This window comes from Rhinatrema bivittatum, chromosome 7 (genome assembly GCF_901001135.1).
Source record: "Rhinatrema bivittatum chromosome 7, aRhiBiv1.1, whole genome shotgun sequence".
Taxonomy (NCBI): domain Eukaryota; kingdom Metazoa; phylum Chordata; class Amphibia; order Gymnophiona; family Rhinatrematidae; genus Rhinatrema; species Rhinatrema bivittatum.
In genome coordinates this window covers 235823156-235844785 of record NC_042621.1, presented here as the reverse complement: position 1 = coordinate 235844785, position 21630 = coordinate 235823156, and the positions used below count along the sequence as shown (strand labels likewise).

General features: G+C 44.9%; 1 protein-coding gene across 3 annotated transcripts in view; it reads left to right on the top strand.

Annotated features, from left to right (window-relative positions):
* INPP5A (inositol polyphosphate-5-phosphatase A) overlaps window positions 1–21630 on the top strand; it is a 1124564-nt gene that overhangs the window by 221182 nt on the left and 881752 nt on the right. For all 3 annotated transcript variants that reach the window (XM_029609984.1, XM_029609981.1, XM_029609982.1), the window contains exon 2: window positions 7221–7262. In XM_029609984.1, coding sequence (XP_029465844.1) covers window positions 7221–7262 — 42 coding nt within the window. The remainder of the gene's footprint in view (window positions 1–7220; window positions 7263–21630) is intronic.

Here is a 21630-nt window from a genome sequence, read left to right as displayed (position 1 = left end):
TGGGTTAATTAATAGTGTTGGGCTTTCTTGTGTTAGATATCTGAACAAACCTGAAGAGAAACCTCGTGAGCTACTCTGCAGATTAATCACATGCTAACATTGAAAAGAAATGTTAAAAATAACTTTGTAATTGAGGATGATCCTTGCAAAGCTTCCTTTGCATTGATTTATTTTTTCCTGTGGCACAACTGATAGATCAGTGCCTCAAAATAATGTTAAATTCAAAATACTTATTGTTTATATATTACTTATTACTATAAAGTTGTTTCTGTTTAGAGAATCATGTTTTTCTATGCTGCATCTGAAACAATTACAACAAAGTGCTGTATAATATATAAGACTTCACATTCAGTTGTGTAATGGAGCTCTCGAATGCCTTTATATTGTGGTCTTTCTGCAGAATAAATGGACCAGTTGCCAACTAAGGGGGTCATTTTCTATCGCTATCACACGCGAAAAGGGACTTTCCGCGTGCGATAGCTTGATAGGGGTGGAGTTGGGACCGGAAGAGGAGGAGTCAGGGCAGACGCTGTGGTAACTTCGTTGGTGGCGATAAGGTAAGACCCGTTATCGCTGCCAGTAGTGCGCCCAATAGCGCCACCTTTCACGGTGCGCTATTGGGCGCACCGTGAAAGATTTACTTAGTGGGATTTGGCTTCGGCTTTCTTTAATGAACCTGGTGTGCTTAAAAGAGGACCCATTATACTGTGGTGTATAATTTCAGTTTACCATAACATCTGTTCTTTGTAGTATCACAGAATACAATTTTGCTCCAGAATTGGAAGAACAGCAACCACCATTGTAAGGTGCAAGGAGCTAAACAAGTGGTCTGCAGGCAATAGATGCTGGATTTAAAGAATGTACCGTTACAGGGAAAAGAGAATGTATTGCAGACTTCTTTTTAATTTCTATTAAATAGTAATAGAAATGACATGGGGGTTGAGTTTTAGTATTTTGGCTAACACTTCCTTGTTACAGAATTTAAATTCTGGGTATGTTATTAAGAGGTGCAGACTTCTAGAAATCTCACTGGTCCTGGAATAGATTTGGTAGTCTGTGGATTCTATTTTCCTTTATGGGTCCAACATCTGGAGAGAGGATCCATACATTTTGGAAAGCTCATATACTACATCATCTCTGTTGATCCAGTAAAAAAGCAGTACATTATTAACCAAGATAACAGTTTAGCTAATCTTTCTATTTCATTTTTCTTTGAATATTACTTTTATTTGTTATAGTTATTTGTATTTTGATATTTACATTAATTTGCTAAATATTAACTCAGAATACAAGTGTTTCATCCAACTAGAGTCTAGTGATGTTTTTAAAAATTCTTTTAACACAACTTGTAATTATGATATTTTTTCACATTAGTCCAAATCGGGGTGGGGGGCGGGGGGCAATATTCAAAGCCATTTCCACAGTCAAACTGTTTTGCCCACATAAATTGGCTTTGAAAATTGCCCACTCTCTATAGGGGTGTATTTTAAAAGCCTGGAGCGTGCATCAATCGGGTGATGTGTGAATAAGTTGGGCTTGTGTGTGCTGTCCGTATTTTAAAAAGTGCTCAGATCCGTGCATAAATGCTGCGGCACACGCATCTAAAAAATGTCCAAAAAGGATCATGGTGTGATCTGGGTGGGGTGTAGGCATTTCGGGGCCTGGCCAAGAGATGCATGCTTAAATATTTAGGCGTCTTGGTGCACGACAAGGTCTCCTGCCGCGTAATTTACGTCTGAAAGTCATAAAATAAAAGGATCGAGCCATTTCTGATGGATTTAAAGGGTCTGAGGTAACTGGGGGGGGGGGGGGGGGGGGGAGAACGTAGGCTATCAAACCAGGGGAGTTGGAGGACAAAGCTGTTAACTGGCAATGGTGTGGGCGTGCGCTCCTTTTAAATTCCACTGACTTGCGCGGTAGAAGCCCTTGGGCGCACCCACTTAAAATTTGGCATGCATGTGCTCACGGCCAGGCTGTTTTATAACGTGCACGCATATACACGTGTAAGTTACAAAATAGCCGCATCCCTAGGCACAGGCCGACTCGTACGCGGTAATATCCGCCTGGGCGCAGGTTTGAAAGTTACCATCTTAATTTGTAAAATTACATGCGCGGTTCTACAAGTTGTGTAATTGTATCTGCATTGTTTGGAGGCCTTTCCACAGGTGGGCTTAGGTAGGATTTTAAAATCTACAAGTTTTTTTTTGTCTGGAAAAAGTACCTGCAGAAAAAGCAGATGCAAATTGGACATTTTTGGGGTGTTTATTGGAAGGGTGGAAGGGAGGATGGTATGAGTGTTGATTTAGGAGAGGATGGATTGGAGTGGGTTAGGATTGTAGTTGTGGTGTAGTTTGATCTAGGATAATGTGTTAATTATATTTCTTGTATTTATGGAATTTACATGGATGGGGAAGGGAAGGATCGGGGAGGTTGGGAGGAATTTGATATGATGTACTTTTCTCTCTTTATTTGGTACTAGTTCTGGCCCGATCTGCTTATTCAGGTGTGTGTGGAACAAGGACCCTCATTCTCGCCTCAAGGAAAGACACTTACTGTGAATTGGTGGCATGCAAGAATTTTTTACTTGGTAAACTAGGATAGAAAACAAACATTTTATATATATGTTTACAGGTTTGTACAGGTGATTGTGCAGAACAGTATAACCGGCAGGGAGAAAGACGGGATTAGACTCACTTGTACAGGTTTTATCCTATCTAGGTAGCCTTGCAGACCCACTCCCTACCACACAGTATCAGGTGACATGGCTAAGAGGGATGTTAACCCCTGCTGTCGGTCCTCCAACATGATTTAGGATGTTAAATGTTATTTTGGGCTTATACTCTGCTTTGGGGTTTCTATAATTTAAATGAAGGATATTAAATATAATACACTAAAGAAAAGAAAATCTCTGTGTGTAACTTTTCCAGTGGCAATAATGGAAGCAAAACTACCTGTGCAGTACCTCACAGGTAGTTTTGCTTTGATTATTGGTAGAAACCCTATGGGCAGTTTGATTATTGCTCCCACTCTATATGTATTTTTTTTTTCTTCTGCTCCTAGGCTTCCAGCTCGATACAAACTAAGGCAGGAGTCCAGCATGATGAGTCTTTATTTGCAACTAGCTGGGGAATATATTCCCCTTTTTTATATCCCCTCCTAGCTCATCTCGTAGTTATGGGTCGGGAGCAGGGGCTCCAAATCTGGTCAATAGCCATCTCCGCTACATGATGCCTGGTTTTGCTGCCTCCGCAACATCTTGCCCAGACAGTGGAAACTCTGACCTTGGAATAAAAAATTGGATCCTGCCACTGGGCCAGCCCACCAGACTATAATTTTAACTAAAATTTAATTAATTGGTGAATATTTGCTATAGACAGCCTCATCATTTGATCTTCTTTGCTGGTATTTTGGTTTGTTAAAGGTAAGCAAGTTTTACTAGTAAGATGATCTGCATTCAGGTATCCTTTCAGGACAGTGACGCTGTAGAATGAGGAAGAACAAAGTTAAATGTGAAAAGCCAAGAAAATGGGTCAGGGGCTTTTCCTTTTATTAATTCATATCCAGACTGGGTGGAAATTGGGTATCATGCCATTGAAGAGAATTTTGTGTGGCCAAGAATACTTTCAGTTGAGCAGTAAATGTTGTTCAAGGCTTTTCTTTCTCATAAACTGTTGTTTAGTATGGTTAGTTTTACACACTAAAAATGAGAGTCTTTGCTCAATTGAAGGGTTGTCTTCACAGACATAATACTCAAACTGTTACAAGTATGATAAGCAGTCAAGCATTGTCTGGTTTCTGAAAAGCATGACGTCTAGAAAAGGCCGCTAACTAAATATAGAGCAGGATGTTTGGATGGCTGTTTGTGTGTTCCTGAGGCTCAGCCCTTATTTTAACTTTCTGCATTTTTTTTCCCTTTCTTTTGTGGCTTGTTCCTGTCTGAAGTTAATACATTGCCATGCTTCATACCCATCCCCACCTGCCAAGGCGTAACCAGGCATAGTGGCTGCAGTTAAATGCATGCGGCTTATCTGTTTTAGCATTGGTCAGATGGATTTTTTTTATGTAGCCTGTATTGAGTCTTAAGTGTCTTCCATTAGAGATATACTTTTTACTGTATATATGGAACATATACCTCAACATTTAGAAATTATCTGCCTTGTGTAGAAGTTTTGGTAGGGCAGATTACAAATGTAGAATAATGGACTGCAGCTTTGTTTAGACACATGGTGTTACTAGGCTAGCAAGCAGGTGTCTATTGTCCATGCTTTTGTGGCAAATCACTTTGATGAACAATAGTCTAATTCATGATGGGGGTAATTTTATAATAGTCTACCTAAAATTGGCAGAAAATACATGTGTAAGCTACACCAGTTTTCAAAGCGGACTTGCCTAAGTCCACTTTGAAATTGTCTCATCAAATTTACCCATGCATTTACACTTGCTATTATGTATGTGGAAAGTTTTCAGGAAAATGTAAGCACATACTTTTGAAAATACAAATGCATGCGTGCAAGTCCAAACCCCACCCCAGCTATGTCCCCAGCAGTGCCTCCCCTCAGTCTGGGTAAACCTACGCACAAACAGGCAATACACATATACGTTTACCCAAATATTGGGTGGGCAATGTTGTAAAAGGCCCTTTCTGTGGGTAAAATGCCTTTCAAAATTGCCTTCTTAACATGTCAGGCTTTTTATTTTTACTTCAGAATAATAACTATAGCAAAACAGTTTAGCATACAGTATCTTAAATTATTCCAGCTATGCAGCATTACTGCTTTATTGTGAATACTGACCCTGCTGAAGCGCTTACCTCTGGTTGTGTGGCTCTTTTACAGTTGAAATGCTATGGCTGGTTTAAAAGAGCAGGTAGTGCTATGGTTTCAGATAGTTTTGATGGCATGTGCAAGGCCACATCTGTCCAGGCTGAAGCAGCAATTCAGCTTGGTTGAGCCAAAGCTAGCTAGCATAAGGTACTGCCCCCATGTGTATGATGATACTGCTTAGAGCTACACATCATTCAAAGGGACATAAGAAAAACATGCAGCACCTGCTCCATGCGTAGTAACTGTCAGAGCTGCTTCTGGGTGTTGCATCCCATTGTGAAGTTGCTTATGCCTCTTGGGCTTTCTGATGGGCCCACCAAAGGATTGTAACCACTCAAGGAAAGGAGCACGAGTTCCTCTTCAAGTCAATGTGAATTTTATGGGTTAGCTCTCAGGACGGAACATTTTGGCATGACTGGCTTTGGAATTGTGATTGCCATGTTAGTCCACTTTAAACACACAGAAATAAAGGTTGCCAGTGAGTTTGCTCATTTGTTTTCTTGTATGGCGGTATCTCCCATCTTGGAAAAAGTGTTGTGGTTGCCATGTTTAACTCACCTTTGTTTCTGAGACTTTGGAGTTGTCTGGATGGAAATGCTGCCTTAACCATGTAAAGTAAGAAGTTTAAAGTTATTTCTTGTCTTTTAATAAATATTTGTCTATTCCGTTGTTTCACGGCTGCTTGATGGTTGTTTCAGTAAGTGAAAAGATGCTGCTTATCAAAATGTCTCTACACCACTTAATATTATGTTGCAAAAATGAGATGTTGGTTATACGCATGTGCCTGCTCATGCTCTGTGGCTTCCAGGTCAGATCTGCATACTTTTGTAGATAACTTTATAGTCCTTCAGTTATTTACTGAAAATGTATTATTCAGATCAGGTTGCATTCTTCCTGTTTACGGTATCGGACATTAGCCCTCTGCTCTGTATTAACATGAGCAGGAGGAACAAAATTTGAACTGATCTGTGCTTTAATTAAGGGGGAAAAAGTGACTTTTGGTTAGAAATTTCAGCAGAGTCTGACCTAGATATTAGGAAGACGTATGCACATAGATCTCAATCTTTAGGACCGCTTATGAAATTGCTAGTCCTAAGCCAGGAGAATTTCCGGAAGAATATTTTAGTAGATGTTATGAGAAGATTAAAGATTGGTTCATTGGTAACCAGTTATTAAATGAAAGTAAAGCTGCTACAGTATTTTAACGATAGGGCATGTAGATCGCCCATCACCTTCTATAACAATTGCGGGATCTTAGACCTTTTGTCTGGTGGAAGATGCTCGTAATTTAGGGATATTAATTGATGGAAAACTTTCTCTAAGAATTGTTAGAAATGTTTCTGAAATGGCCTTTTATAAGTTACATATGGGGATACCTTTGCACCACTATTTATCCCCAATAGATTTTAGATTAATTGTTCAATCTCTGGTTTTGAATTCAATAGATTATTGCAATTCCTTGTTTATAGACTGCCAAAATATTTAATGAAGGTTCTGTAATTGGTGCAGAATGCTGCTGTTAGGAAAATTTGTGAGATGCAGTAGGAGGAGCATGATATGAGACATATGAAAGAGATGCATTGGCTCCCAGTTGCTCAGAGGTCACAATTTAAAGTGCTTTAATTGATACATAGAGCTATTTATGATGAGGTTAGTTGCCCAATTCTTGTTTACTATCTGCCTCACAAAATTTGCTTATGATAACCTCCCATCATGAATTTAAATTACAAAATACTTGCACAAAAGCATTTTTGATTATTGGACCCAGTGAGTGGAATAAATTACCTATTAAACTGCAGCAGGAAACTGATTACAGGTCTTTTCGTAAGAAGTTAAAAGGTTTACTTTTACAAGCATATGGAGGGATTTAATGTTTGTTTGTTTTTAGATTTTCTGCACATTGTGCTTTGTGCTTTTCTTTTGTATTTGTATGTTTTTGAATTTTAATATGAGTTTCTATTGTAACCTGCATTGAATGTTATTGGATTTGCAGGCTAAAAATTTTTTTATAATAAATAAAATAAGCCTCTTTCAGTTAGTATTTAAAACATCTGCCTTTACATACATAAAAGCCATCACTGTATCTATCTTAGTCTAATCTTTTTCACTAACAAATATTTTTGTTAACTTTTGTATTCAATAACCAGAAACAGCAACAAAAATTTAAGGAACTGGTAGTGATTTCTCTTTTCTGTTCAAATTTGAGTTCTGAAGATGGAACCTCTGTAGTCTTGAATGCTTGAATAGGTCTTAACCTGGTCCAATAAAGGTTTCATAACCTGCAAGGAATCCATTTTTCTCTAGGACAAATACGCCTGATAGTGTGCTATGTTACAGCAGAGATGTATTTATTTTTTTTAATCATTGCTGACGTTGATCTCTTTCTGTTTCTTTCAGACAGAAAATTTGCAGAAGAGCTGGCTCCGGGAGTTTTATCAGGTAAGATTGATGGGGCGTGGGGAGGGTAAGAGGTTGCGAGAGAGCAGCTTATTTTGCAGATCTTTATGTGCACAAATGACTTGTTTGGAAATATTTTTTTCATTTGGTGATTGATTAGAAATCTGCAATGCTGAAGAATAATTATTGTGGCAGATGTGTATACTGAAGCCAGATTCAGGGACAGCTCCTCTCATGTCTTGTTGCTTGAGCTATTTCTAACGTGGAAAGTTAGCAAAGCGATGCACTTGGATTCAAGAGAAAAACGTGCATGTTCTGTCTCTTGTACGTGTTCAGCTTTTACTCCCATATATGGATGGCCCTTGTACAGTTTTGGAGGCACAGTGTGAGTTGGAAAGTTTATATCTGCAGCAGAATGAGAGCGGGACTCCTAGGAATGTGGTGTGTGTGGCACGTATTCTTGTAAGAGCTGAACCTTGCTATCATTAATCCAGAATGAAGGCAAGTGGTGGTTTGCCAGGTGGTTTGCCAGGTGGTTTGCCAGGTGGTTTGCAATCTTATGCCACAAATTTGGCATGAGATTGCAGTTTAGTTAGTATCATAAGTAAAATAATCCTTACTTCGTTTGCATTCATAATCATTTGTTCCATACTGTAATAGTAAGCAAACCTTTTGGGGCAAGAGGGAAGATCACACTTATCAGGAACTCTGCTCAACAAAGTAATAGCAGCTGCCTGTCATTTGGCTGAAAGAGTTCAATAATTCACACAGGGTTTTGTACAGCATGTCCTTAGAGGTTTTGATGATGTATAGCCCAATGGACTATTCTGTCATGGATGGCTTTAAGAATGCTTTTTCTTTCCTGTAAATTGCCAAATGTCAATGATGATTAAGTACAAAATTTCAGTCTGTTAGATAACATAAGAGATGCTATGCCTAGTCAGACCAAAGGTCCATTGAGCCTAGCATCCTGGCTCTGACAGTGACCAATCCAGGATCACCAGAAGCTGACAGATCCCAAAGAGTAAGATCCATTCCTTGTTGCTCTTTCCCAGGAAAAAGTGCTGGCTTTCCCAAGTTTACCTGGCTAATCATTTTTCATGGACTTTTGGAAGCTGTTTAGACTGTTTTTAAACCCAGCTATACTAGATGCCTTGACTCCATCCTCTGGCAAAAAATTCCAAAGCTTGATTGTGCGTTGAGTGAAAAAATACTTTCTTCAATTTGTATTAAATCTATTTGTTAATTTCATGTACTCTCCTGTAGACTTAGTACTATTTGAAAAGGTAAATAACTGTCCCCTATCTACCTAGTTAATGGATTTAAACAAAAAAACAACAGTGTATAGAGAAAGATGTTGAATAAAATTGTAGAGAGACACGGTCCCTGGGGAACTCCCCAACCCAGGTCTGTAGGGGCTGAAATGATGCTCCTGTCTTTAATACATGCTATTCAATCTGTCAAGAGTTGAGCTCACCCACTGAAGAACCATATCCTTTAGACCAGCAATTCTCAGCCAGTGTTTTGCGACACACCAGTGTGTCACCAAGCACTGGCAGGTGTGTCATGGCTCCCAGTGTCCCACTGCCCTGGTTGTGCTTCCCTTTTCCCCAGGGACAGATTGGCCTATCTGTGGATCAGTCATCCCCTGGTAGGCCGATGCAGTTAGTTGTGGAGGGACACTGCGTGCCGCCACCAGAGGCCAGGCTGGTGGTGGCTGAAGAGCGGAGTGACAATGCGTGCCACCACTGGAGACCATGCCTGCGGCGGCTGAAGAGCGGAAAGACTATGCGTGCCACTGCTGGAGGCCAATCCAGCAGCGGCTAAAAAGCAGAGTGAAGCTGTGTGCCACCGCCGGAGACCAGGCTGGCAGTGGCTGAAGATTGGAGAGGTGATGATTGCTGCCACCGGAGGCTAGGCTGGTGACGGCTGAAGAGCAGAGGCTAGGCTTAATGGGCTGAACAACTAGAAGAGGCTCCACGTGAGAGAGGAAACTTGCTTGTGTGTGTATGTGTGTGAGTGGCAGCTTGTGTGTATGTGTGTGTGTGTGGTAGAATGGGTGCCTGGGTGTGTGAGTGGCAGCTTTGTGTGTGCATGTGGTAGAACGGGTGTCTGGGTGGGTGAGTGGCAGCTTTGTGTGTGTGGTAGAATGGGAGTGAGAGCATATGTGTGATTGAGAGAGACTGGTTGGAGGTGATGTGTTTCTGTGAGAGAGAGACTGCTCAGGGAGATGATGTGTTTCTGTGAGAGATATATAGAGAGAGTGGTCAGGAAGATGACTGGTATGTGTGAGAGAGACAGAGACTGGTCAGGGAGGTGACTGGTGTGTGTAAGCGACAGACTGGTCAGGGAGGTGACTGGTATGTGTGAGAGACTGGTCAAGGAGGTGGTGTGTGTGAGAGAGAGAGACTGGTTATAGAGGTGACTGTTGTCTGTATGTGAGAGACAGACTGGTCAGGGAGGTGACTGGTGTGTGTAAGCGACAGACTGGTCAGGGAGGTGACTGGTATGTGTGAGAGACTGGTCAAGGAGGTGGTGTGTGTGAGAGAGAGAGACTGGTTATAGAGGTGACTGTTGTCTGTATGTGAGAGACAGACTGGTCAGGGAGGTGACTGGTATATGTGTGAGGAATAGAGACTGGTTAGGAAAGTTACTGGTGTGTGTGAGGCAGGGACTCTTTGAGAGTGACATGTTGTGGGCCCTAAGGAAGAGGACTGGGAGGACAGAGCTTTAGCAGCCATTGCTGCTTCTGGTGAGTGCTATTGGCCTGCAAGGGAAAGGAGTAGAAGAGTTGCTGGGGAGGGTAAGTAAAGATGGCTTTTTAAGTTTATTTTTCTTGATTGACTGCCATTTTAATTATTGGGTATTATGTGATGTCTACTGTTTTGAAATGTATTGATATGTGGACAATTTTTAATAATTATGAGTTTTTAATTGTTGGATGTTATTCTGTTCATCAGCTGTTTTGTAACACTTACTAGAATAGTTTTACAGTTATTTCTGTTTGGGGATCTATAGCAGCTTGGCTTGTTCTGTTTTCCTAATAGGAGGTGTATTGGTGTTTAGGACCTGGTTTAATATTTGTAGTGTTGCCTTTTCGTAGGTAGGGTTGTTACTGCTTGAGTGTGTTGCATAATGCAGGTGTAACTTTGTGCACATTAGTTTGTGAGCGTTATTGCAGATCCTGGGATTATGTTAGGTGCTATATTTCTCTTTCCATTTCTCCAGGTTTGCACTGTATTCAGAGTGGCTTTTTTGGTTTTCCATTCCAGTTTGTCTCCATATTAATAATTTGTAGGCTTTCTGTACTTGACGAAGGTCAGTTCTGTTTGTGGGACAGAGGTGAGGTATTTTACTAGCATGTAGGCATTTGTATCAATCTTATTTGTTGTGTTTTCTCAATAGGATATGCATTAGTGGTAAATTACTTTCTTTTTTAAGGAAGGCTGTTGTGCCTGGTAGTAAAGGGAGTTTGTTTTGCTTTTACTGGGATGTCATCAAAACCAGAATATCTTTTTTTGTATGGCGAGTTGTACAGGGTAAGGCCCTAGTTCTGCTCTGCACCCATTGTTGGGGGTTGAGGGGGTTCCTGAGGATGCAGAGTGCATGTTTACATTTAGCCCCGTGACTGTCACATGTTCAGTGTGTCACTCATGTGAGAACCATCTGTCAGGTGTCCCGGCCGAAAAATGGTTGAGAACCACTGCTTTAGACCAAAGAGCTTTTATCTCTCCTCCAAAATTGCATGGTCCACCATGTCCAAAGCAGATGAGAGATCTAGCAGTACTAGCAAGCATAGAACAACATCTTGAACCAAAACTGAAATGGTCTTGTTGCCGGGAACCTTACATAAACCAGCATGAAAGTCAGACACAACCTCATTCTGCTCTGAGCATCATAATTTAAACCTTCACCAGTTTTTCAGAAATCTTGGCAGAAAAATGGAATATTGTCCACTGGGCAGTAATTTTTACATTCTCACAGTTCAATATTTGATTTTTAAAAAACAAGAGTAATTAGAGATGCTTTCAGGTGCAGAGGTAAATATCTGTAGTGAAGTGAGTGAGTCTCTGTACTCAACAAGTATTGTAGGTTCTTTTTTTGAAGCTTTATCAGCCCTGATGGGTCCAAAGCACATGTGATGTGCCTCATTCTTGACAGACTTAAGCTCAGTCAATGAAATCTATTGAAAATATTCCCGGGACTTTGCCCCAGTACTTCCTAATTAATTGAGACCCAAACTCTCTCCCCTGAAAACATAGCTTATGGCTCTTATGAGATGAAAGTGACACAGGTTTGCCATATTCATTTGAAAAAGGAAACAAAGATTTTGCTGTCAGGCATAAAATGTCTTCAGATGGCAAAACTTCTCTAGCAAATAGCTTTCTAATTGCTGAAAATAATTCCTTTGTATTATTTACAGCTGACTAGATCTGTTTCTCATAAAAAGCTTTCTCAGTTTTTAAAGTCTTAGCAGAATAACAATTTTACAGCACTCCGTCAAGGCTTTGGGGCAAACAAATCTCTATTAGAAAACCAGCATCTGTCTAAACACTGAATAGGTCTTTTTCTCTGATGTAGCTAAACTGAATATGAGCCAAGTTTGGGGGGGGATTTCATTTATTCTCACAGGACAAGCAGGATGGTTGTCCTCACAAATGGGTGACATCGAGGATGGAGCCCACCACGGAAAACTTCTGTCAAAGTTTAAACAGAACTTTGACTGGCCCCTACTGGGCATGCCCAGCAAGGCACTGACCCTGCAGCCAGCAGGGGTCTCCCTTCAGTCTTCTTTTTTCCGCGCAGCAGCTGCCACGCGGTGAAAGGAGCTCTCTTACCACGTTCCTGACAGGAATTCGGTTTTTTCTTTCCGAAGAAAATTTGCCCCTCAGGGGTCTCCCTTCGACAAATTTTTGTCACCTCCGCGAAAGCCGGTAAGTTTTTTGCCGATTTTCATCGACTGCCGTCGATTTTGGCCCTAGAGGCCTGTTGGCACTTACCAATCCCGCGGCTAAATTTGGCCCTAGGCCATGGCGACGGGGTTCCGTCGTTGTCCGGATTGCACCCGGACTATGTCAATCACAGATCCCCATCGGGTCTGTGTTCTATGTTTGGGAAGTGAGCATGATGTCCTGACTTGCACTAAATGTGCCCTAATGACACCTAAGGGTCGTAAAGCCAGGATGGAGAAGATGGGGCTCCTCTTCCATGCACCCACCCCAACGCCATCGATAGCATCGACGTCATCGGAACCGGCACCGTCGAAGTTGCACCACCATCGTCAACCCTCCGGTGACCGTCCTCCACCGATGACTTCTCGGCCGTCGACTCCTGTCCCCTCCCCGGATGGGCGAGGAGATCGGAAGGATAAGCATCGCCATCGACGGCACAAGTCTCGGCCCGTCGAGGATCCACAACCATCGACCTCTGAACAGGCCGAGCCACCGACGAAAAAGCCTCGGTCAGACCTGGCACCGTCCACGTCTCGTTCGCAGGCACCGAGGAAACCCTCACCCTCCCGGGGTGCGGGGGCCGTGATCCCACCGGTTACGGTGGTACTTCCGGCCCTGCCTCAGCCTCCCTCTCCCGTCGAGCCGGGTATGGTTACCCCTGGTCTCCGGGCAGAACTGGACCGGCTGGTCCAGGAGGCCATCGAGAATGCGATGCGAAGATTCCAGCCTCCACCGGCACCGCCTCCGGCACCGATTCCGGCACCGCCTCAGGCACCGACCTCAGCACCGACTCTGCCACCGAGGAGGGAACCGACCACCGAGCCTCTAGTGGAAGCGTTGGCACCGATACTAAATCGTATGGAGGCACTCATGCGAGCCCTTCCATCGGTGATTCCAGTAGCACCGACTACACCATCATCTCCGGAAGGACATTCATCGACAGGAGAAACACCGTTCCGGATTCCCCCGTCCGGTGTCGTTCCATCGGTGCCTTCACATACCTTTCCACCGATTTATCCTTCGGCTCCATCGATTCCAAGATCAGCACCGATTCCATCGGTAGCCCCGAAGCCCTCGATGCCGTTCACAGTTCCGCTTGCAGCACCGATTCCATCGATGCCTTTGGATCCTCTACCAGGTCCTTCAGGACTGCAAGCCCTACATGATCCTTATGATACCTGGGGTGATGATACATCTTCAGATACAGATTTACCATCCCCACCATCTCCTACAGAGAGTAGAAAACGATCTCCTCCTGAAGATCTCTCCTTTATAAATTTTGTAAAGGAGATGTCAGAAATTGTGCCTTTTCAGCTGCAATCTGAGACCGATGACAGGCACCAAATGATGGAGCTGCTCCAATTTCTGGATGCCCCAAAAATTATCGCTTCCATCCCCATTCACCAGGTATTTCTGGATCTTTTAAAGAAAAACTGGGAATCACCTTCATCTGTGTCGCCAGTTAATAAAAAAGCTGACTCAACATACCTCGTTCAGTCAGCACCAGGATTTCAGAAGTCTCAACTGGATCATCGCTCTGTTGTAGTTGAGTCTGCGCAAAAGAAGGCCAAGCGCCTAAAACCACACACTTCCACTCCCCCTATCAAGGACAACAAATTCCTTGATAGTGTGGGAAGGAAAGTGTATCATGGGGCTATGTTGATATCTCGCATAGCTTCATACCAACTTTATATGACTCAATACAACAGAGCTATCCTTAAACAGATGCAGGACTACGCTGACACATTACCGGACCAATACCAGCCACAGCTTCAAGCCCTCCTTCACAAAGGATTTGAAGCTGGGAAGCACGAGATCAGAACGGCCTACGATATCTTCGATGCTTCCACGAAAGTCTCAGCTACTGCCATCTCAGCCAGACGTTGGGCTTGGTTAAAATCATCCAACCTTCGCCCAGAGGTCCAGGATCGTCTAGCCGATTTACCCTGCTTGGGGGACAATCTGTTCGGAGAACAGATTCAACAGATTGTGGCGGAATTGAAGGATCACCACGAGACGTTGAAACAACTTTCGTCTGTTCCATCTGAGGTATCCTCCAAACCACCACCTAAGAAGGACTCTAAAAAGTCATTCTTTCGGCCACGTCGTTATTACCCTCCGTCGACTAGGCCTCGTCCGGCTCGATCCTCCACCAGACCTCAGCTACGCCAACCTCGGAAACAAAGACCTGCTGTAGCCCCACCTCCCGGGCCTGCGGCAGGCCTTTGACTTCCCGACACGGAGCACATGCCATATCCCACTCCCCCACATCCCTGTGGGGGGTCGTCTGTGCCACTTTTTACAGCATTGGATACGGATTACCTCAGACCAGTGGGTGCTGGCAATTATCGCACAGGGTTACCACCTCAATTTCATAACTCTTCCGACAGACTCCCCGCCTCTTCAAGCGTGGAGTCTATCCAGCCACTTCACTCAATTACAACAGGAAGTATCCCTCCTTTTGCAATCAAATGCTATAGAACCTGTCCCTCCCTCTCAACGAGGCAAGGGATTTTACTCCAGGTACTTCCTAATTCCAAAGAAGTCAGGAGGGCTACGTCCAATTTTGGACCTTCGGGCCCTCAACAAGTACCTTCAAAAAGAAAAGTTCAAGATGGTAACCCTGGGCACGTTACTCCCTCTGCTGCAAAAAGGGGATTGGCTATGCTCCCTCGACCTCAAGGAAGCTTATACCCATATTGCGATAACACAATCCCATCGCAAATATCTGCGGTTTCTAGTAGGCCGCGACCATTATCAATACCGAGTACTGCCTTTCGGTCTGGCATCTGCTCCACGAGTCTTCACCAAATGCCTCGTAGTTGTAGCAGCATTCCTCAGGAAGGAAGGTGTCCACGTATACCCCTATCTGGACGATTGGCTAATCAGGGCCTCCACCCCTCAGATTGCCCGGTCCTCCCTACAATTGACAATCAACACACTCCTTTCCTTAGGGTTTCTTGTCAATTACGAGAAATCTTGCTTCGTCCCATCTCAAACCTTATCTTTCATTGGGGCAGACTTGGACACCTTACAGGCAAAGGCCTACCTTCCGCTTCAACGGGTCCAAACTCTCATGTCCCTAGCTCACCAGCTCCAGTCTCAAGACACGGCCACGGCTCGCCAGTTCCTCATTCTCCTAGGACACATGGCATCCTCGGTTCAAGTCACTCCCATGACCCGACTAGCCATGAGAGTAACACAATGGACTCTACGACACCAATGGATTCAAGCTTTTCAGCCTCTGTCCTCCATAGTCACAGTCACACAAGCGCTGCGCCTATCCTTAACCTGGTGGACGACTCAGGTCAACCTCCTTCAGGGCTTACCCTTTCTTCCACCGGATCCGCAAGTAATCCTAACCACCGACGCTTCTCACATCGGTTGGGGAGCCCATGTGGACAACTTTCAAACCCAAGGGTTATGGTCCAACAAGGAAGCCGAACACCAGATCAATTTCCTGGAACTTCGAGCAATCCGCTATGCGCTCCGCACTTTCAAAGATCATCTCTTTCATCAGATAATCTTAATCCAGACGGACAACCAAGTGGCCATGTGGTACATAAACAAGCAGGGAGGCACAGGCTCCTTCCTTCTGTGTCAGGAAGCTGCGCAGATCTGGGCGGAAGCCCTCTCCCACTCCATGTACCTCAGGGCCACTTACCTGCCGGGAGTAGACAATGTATTGGCAGACCGGCTGAGCCGTGTCTTCCGACCGCACGAGTGGTCACTCGATCCTCTGATAGCGACCTCTCTGTTTCACAAGTGGGGTTCTCCCCGCATAGACCTCTTTGCGTCCCCTCAGAACCACAAAGTGGACGATTACTGCTCTCTCATTCGGAGCCAGAACTCTCGGCCGAGGGATGCATTCTCCCTCAAGTGGACAACCGGTCTGCTCTACGCATTCCCCCCACTTCCTCTTGTGTCAAAGACTCTCGTGAAGCTACCCCAGGACGGAGGAACCATGATCCTGATAGCACCTTACTGGCCACGCCAAGTATGGTTTCCAATACTCCAGGATCTCTCCATCCGCAGGCACATTCCTCTGGGAAAGGACCCGCATCTGCTCACTCAAAACGACGGATGCCTCCTCCATCCCAACCTCCAAGCCTTGTCCCTGACGGCATGGATGTTGAAAGGTTAGTTCTTCAGCCTTTCAACCTTTCAGATTCCGTTTCTCGAGTCCTGATAGCTTCACGAAAGCCTTCCACAAGAAAGTCTTACTCATACAAATGGAAAAGGTACACATCATGGTGCACTTCTCAGTCCCTTGATCCCCTTTCCTGTCCAATTTCCAAATTCTTGGACTATTTATGGCATCTCTCTGAATCAGGTCTTAAAACCTCTTCCATTAGGATGCATGTCAGTGCGGTAGCCGCCTTCCATAAAGGTGTACAGGGTGTCCCTATTTCAGTACAACCCCTAGTAACACGTTTTCTTAAAGGCTTGCTCCATCTGAAGCCACCCTTACGGCCTCCGGCCCCATCCTGGGACCTTAATCTGGTTCTTGGTCGTCTAATGAAACCTCCTTTCGAACCTCTGCACTCCTGTGAGTTAAAGTATCTCACATGGAAAGTGTTATTCCTTTTGGCTATCACTTCAGCTCGCAGGGTTAGTGAATTACAGGCCCTAGTTACCTATCCGCCTTACACTAAACTCCTGCAGGACCGGGCGGTACTCCGCACTCACCCTAAATTTTTACCTAAGGTAGTTTCTGAGTTTCATATCAATCAATCCATAATACTACCTATCTTTTTTCCCAGGCCCCACTCCAACTCCGGGGAACAAACTCTGCATACCCTAGACTGTAAACGAGCTCTAGCTTTTTATCTAGACCGTACAGTTGCTCACAGGAAGAGCACTCAATTATTTGTCTCTTTCCATCCTAACAAGTTAGGACAACCTGTGGGTAAGCAGGCTCTTTCCTCCTGGTTGGCGGACTCCATTGCTTTCTGCTATGAGCAAGCGGGCATTCCTTTTCAAGACCGTGTCAAAGCACACTCTGTGAGGGCCATGGCTACGTCAGTGGCACACCTTCGATCGGTGCCGCTTCCTGACATCTGCAGGGCTGCAACCTGGAGTTCTCTCCATACCTTTGCAGCCCACTATTGTTTGGACAAAGCTGGAAGACAGGACTCCATCTTCGGCCAATCTGTCTTGCGTAACCTTTTTCCAACGTGATGTACCAACACCCTTCCACCTTCCCGGTAGGGTGCGGATGCCCTTTACCAAATTCCACCCCAGTTGTAGTGCCTGTTGCACGTCGTTGGGTGCATTTGGTGCAAGTCAGGACATCCTCAGCTCGGTACTCACCCATTTGTGAGGACAACCATCCTGCTTGTCCTGTGAGAAAGCAAATGTTGCTTACCTGATGTAACAGGTGTTCTCACAGGACAGCAGGATGTTAGTCCTCACGAAACCCGCCCGCCACCCCGCGGTGTTGGGTTTGTTTTGTTTTTACTTTCTAGGCACTGCCTGTAGCTTTGAACATCAGACTGAAGGGAGACCCCTGCTGGCTGCAGGGTCAGTGCCTTGCTGGGCATGCCCAGTAGGGGCCAGTCAAAGTTCTGTTTAAACTTTGACAGAAGTTTTCCGTGGTGGGCTCCATCCTCGATGTCACCCATTTGTGAGGACTAACATCCTGCTGTCCTGTGAGAACACCTGTTACATCAGGTAAGCAACATTTGCTATCCCAGGCCACGCTAGAGCTGTGGCAGTTAAAGCCTTAACACTTGTAGTCATCACTCTGACTCGCTTTGGCCGTCGAGAGACCCTTATACTTTATAGCACCTTATGTCACCCATATCCTTTGTATCCTATTAAACCGCACTGAAACTGATGTTGGTTGAATTACGGCCGCAGCTTTTATTTACACCTCGTATCATAAACCTTCTTGGGTACCCGGGCCAGTAATCTGTGTCCATCGCTGCCCACTGTAGGGACCAAGCAAGGCAGCATTAATCCTTTGCCCCCCCCCCCCCCGCCTTGTCCTCGAGCAAGGGGGCCCCCGCCCATCGGCACTTTCCACGCCGTCACCTTTTGCGCTTCCCCCAGCACTAATCGGCTACCCAGCCGTCTTGCGATACTGCTGGCACCATTTTCCATAGGCCCCAACCTGCCCGGGTCACCGCCCTCCCTCCAAGCTGCGACAATGTCCCCCAAACATTATACAATGGTTAAGTAATTAACTAACATAGGTTTTCTACCTACTACCTACATAAACATGTTAAACAACGTATGCCCCTGTATGCACATGGGGGGGGGGGGGGGGAGAAGCAAGCTTGGTACATGGTGGGAAAGTTAATCGGGGGTGTGTGTGTGTGTGTGTGCAATTGGGGCATATGGATAAATATATGGGGGGAAATGCAGGGGGGAACACAATGAATGCATAAAATATATAACATAGCGGAAGATATAACGGCATATAGCAATACATAGGCATACATTTCTGCGGGGGGGGGGGGGGGGGGGGGGGGTACCGGTAAGGCTCTTGGGTGGGGGCAGGGAAAAAACAATAGATGCCTAAAAATATAATGTAAGGATGGAGAAATAGATACAGTTAGTGGGAATAATAGCCGGGGGGGGGAGGGGGCGTGGGAAAGGCAATGGGAGAAGGGGGGGGGGAAGGGGATATATATAGGGCACAGTGCATAACAATGATATTTAAAAAAAAACAGACTAGCTGGAAGGAACAAAATCAAAGGGGGAGGGGGTATATTTTTAAGTCCATATATACTTGCAGTTGGATGAGTGGTGGGGACGTCCGGCAGAGCCGCGGGAAAGGGCTGCTGCACGCGGGCTTCTTACCACATGGGTTGGCCGGCTGGGATTGTGGAGGCGACGTCTCGCGGTCCGGGCTGGCAGGAGGGGGCAAAGGCACGTGATCCGGAGGCAGGCAGGGGGGGTACGCAGGCACGCCTGCGTCCGGGACCAGAAGATTCAGTCCCGAGGTCCCGCTGGTACTAAGTAGTGGCGCGCCGGGGCTGCTGCTGGCCCGTTGGTAGATCCTACGCGAGCTGCCTCCCGCGCCGGATGCAGGCAGTAGGTTGCAGGGCACTGGGGGTGGCCGCTGCAAGTGGAGCAGATTGGTCTGGCCTCTCTCCATGTGCGGCGGCAGGCCGGAAGGCCCGTAGTCGCGTGGTGACCGTCCGTCGGGAGGGATCGCCTCCCGGGTGTTGCGGCCCCTTTAAGGGGCCTGCGACGTCATCCTCCCTCGCCGTCGCTTCCTCCTCGTGTCATAGCCCTGGATGGGGCTATGACGCTGGAGCTCTTTCCCTCGGGAAGAGGCCAGGAGGGGCGCCCGCACCCGCGAGGGAGTGCGCGCTGGCGCCCCCCCCTTTCCTCCCTCCGTCCCTCTCGTGGGACGCTGCTGCGGTTAAGGGTGGGCTCCTTTCAGGTGAGTCCCACCTATTATTCATGTTCAAATTCCAGTTTTCTACCAGTTTCTCTACTAAGGCATCTTCTTCTGCTCCTACCCCATGGGAAAGCTGGTTTCTAAAAGCATGTCACTGAGAGCTTCATCGGCAGTTGAAAAGTGCCTCACCACCAGGCGCCGGCGAGCGGGGAGGCCACCTTCCATCCTTGGGCCCCCGCAAGAAATTAACACCAACATAAAAAAAAAAAAGGGAAACGAACATCGGGAGGTGAGGGAAATAGATGTGTGACTGAGAGGAAGATCGGGAGACCACGCCCCCCACCCCTACGTCACTGAGAGCTTCGTCGGCAGTTGAAAAGCGCCTCACCACCGTGCGTCGCGCACCGAAGGGGTGCGACAAATGGGTTCTCCCCTTTGTTCACCCCTTCGTGCAACCCTTTGTGCTTCATTTAAAACTTTTATTTATTTTTTCTGTTAATTAACCTTTTTTCCAAGTTCTTACCTTTATGGCTTGTTAACAATTTTAATTATAAATGTTCATTGTATTCGACTATGGAAATATATTTCCTGCTTTTTCTGTTTAATGTAAACCGGTATGATTTATATTTGATGTAAGAATGTCGGTATATAAAAGTTAAAAATAAATAAATAAATATATGAGTTTCTGAATAGGGGCTTTTGTTGACTTCAAACCCAAACTACAATTGGATCTCATCAGAACTTCTGCTCCTGTTAAAAGCTAAGTGAATATTTGAGTTGGGAAACAAGGACAAAGGAGGTTCAAAATGATGATCCGTCTTTGATGTGACTCAAAATCCATGCGTAGGAGAAACCAAGGCAGAACTCAACAGGAAAGTGAAAACATTTATGGTCATTTTGCCAGAGGAGCTGGAAGATGCACAAACCACTTTGAATGAGATTAAAAGAATGAGGAAAAGGGTGACATGGCTGGAAGGATATGGAGAAGGGATAGGCTGAGAGAGGGCAAGAAAGCAAGACATAACACTTGCAGAGAGACCAAGTTAAATGAGGAAATTTAATGAGAGAAATTTGCTTAGAAAGAGAAAATGAATGCAACATTTATGCAAACAAGAAAATACAAAGTAAACGAGAACCAAAGAAACACTGATTTCAGCGCAACTTGCGTTGTGTTCTTATGGCCAGATGTACTTTGGATTTTTTTGGATCATTTTTTTCTATGGGGAGCACGCTTAGTACAGATCCAGTCCTTCAGCGCCAGCTCAGCTTGCAGATCAAATTTTGTGACTCACCCACTCTTAATCATTTGTCAGTTTCACTTTGCCACTTGTGAGTAAAATAAACATGTACAAATATTTGTTAGGTATGTGCTTCCCACAATATCTGGACAGTGTGCTTTTATATTTACAAAGCAAAAACAGAGAAACCTCCTGTTTAAATGTAAATGCCCCAGTATTTTATCACATAATCCAAGACTGCTTGTAGCTGGTGTGCATTCTTTGTTAGAAATGCTGCTGTTGGGTTCTACTATAATTAAATCGAAGCCACAGGAAGCTAGCAGATTTTTTAAATCATATCTGCAGTGCAGAAGAACAGTATGTGGAACATGATGAAGGGTTTCTGGAACTATAAATGACAACATGTCGAACAATATGTAGCATTGGGTCTCAATGGCTGTGAGTCAGGAGGAGAAGCGGGGAGGAATCTCGCAGCAAAGTCGATGAGGAGAGAAACTGCGTTGGTAGGCAATGGAATCTGATTAAGGAGCTGATCTTGTGAAATTGACTCGGTAATTGAAAAGATTATTCAACTGTCAGTTTTTTAGCTGTTGGGTTTTGTATAATTGCTAGATGAAAATCGAGTTAGTACTACTTGCAAACTAATTTTTTGCTTTTGGCTGTGTTTTGCTTTTAAATAATTGTGTTTATTCTTTTTATGGTGCCATTGGTGTACATCATGTGGTACAAAATCAACATTTTAATTGTGCCATCATTGAAGAGCCTATTCTCTGTGCCTGTCTCATCTTTCTAAATGTGCATTCTGCTGACCAGAAGTCCCAGACATCAAAATAATTCAGGCAAGGCAATCATTAAAGGTGAAGTAA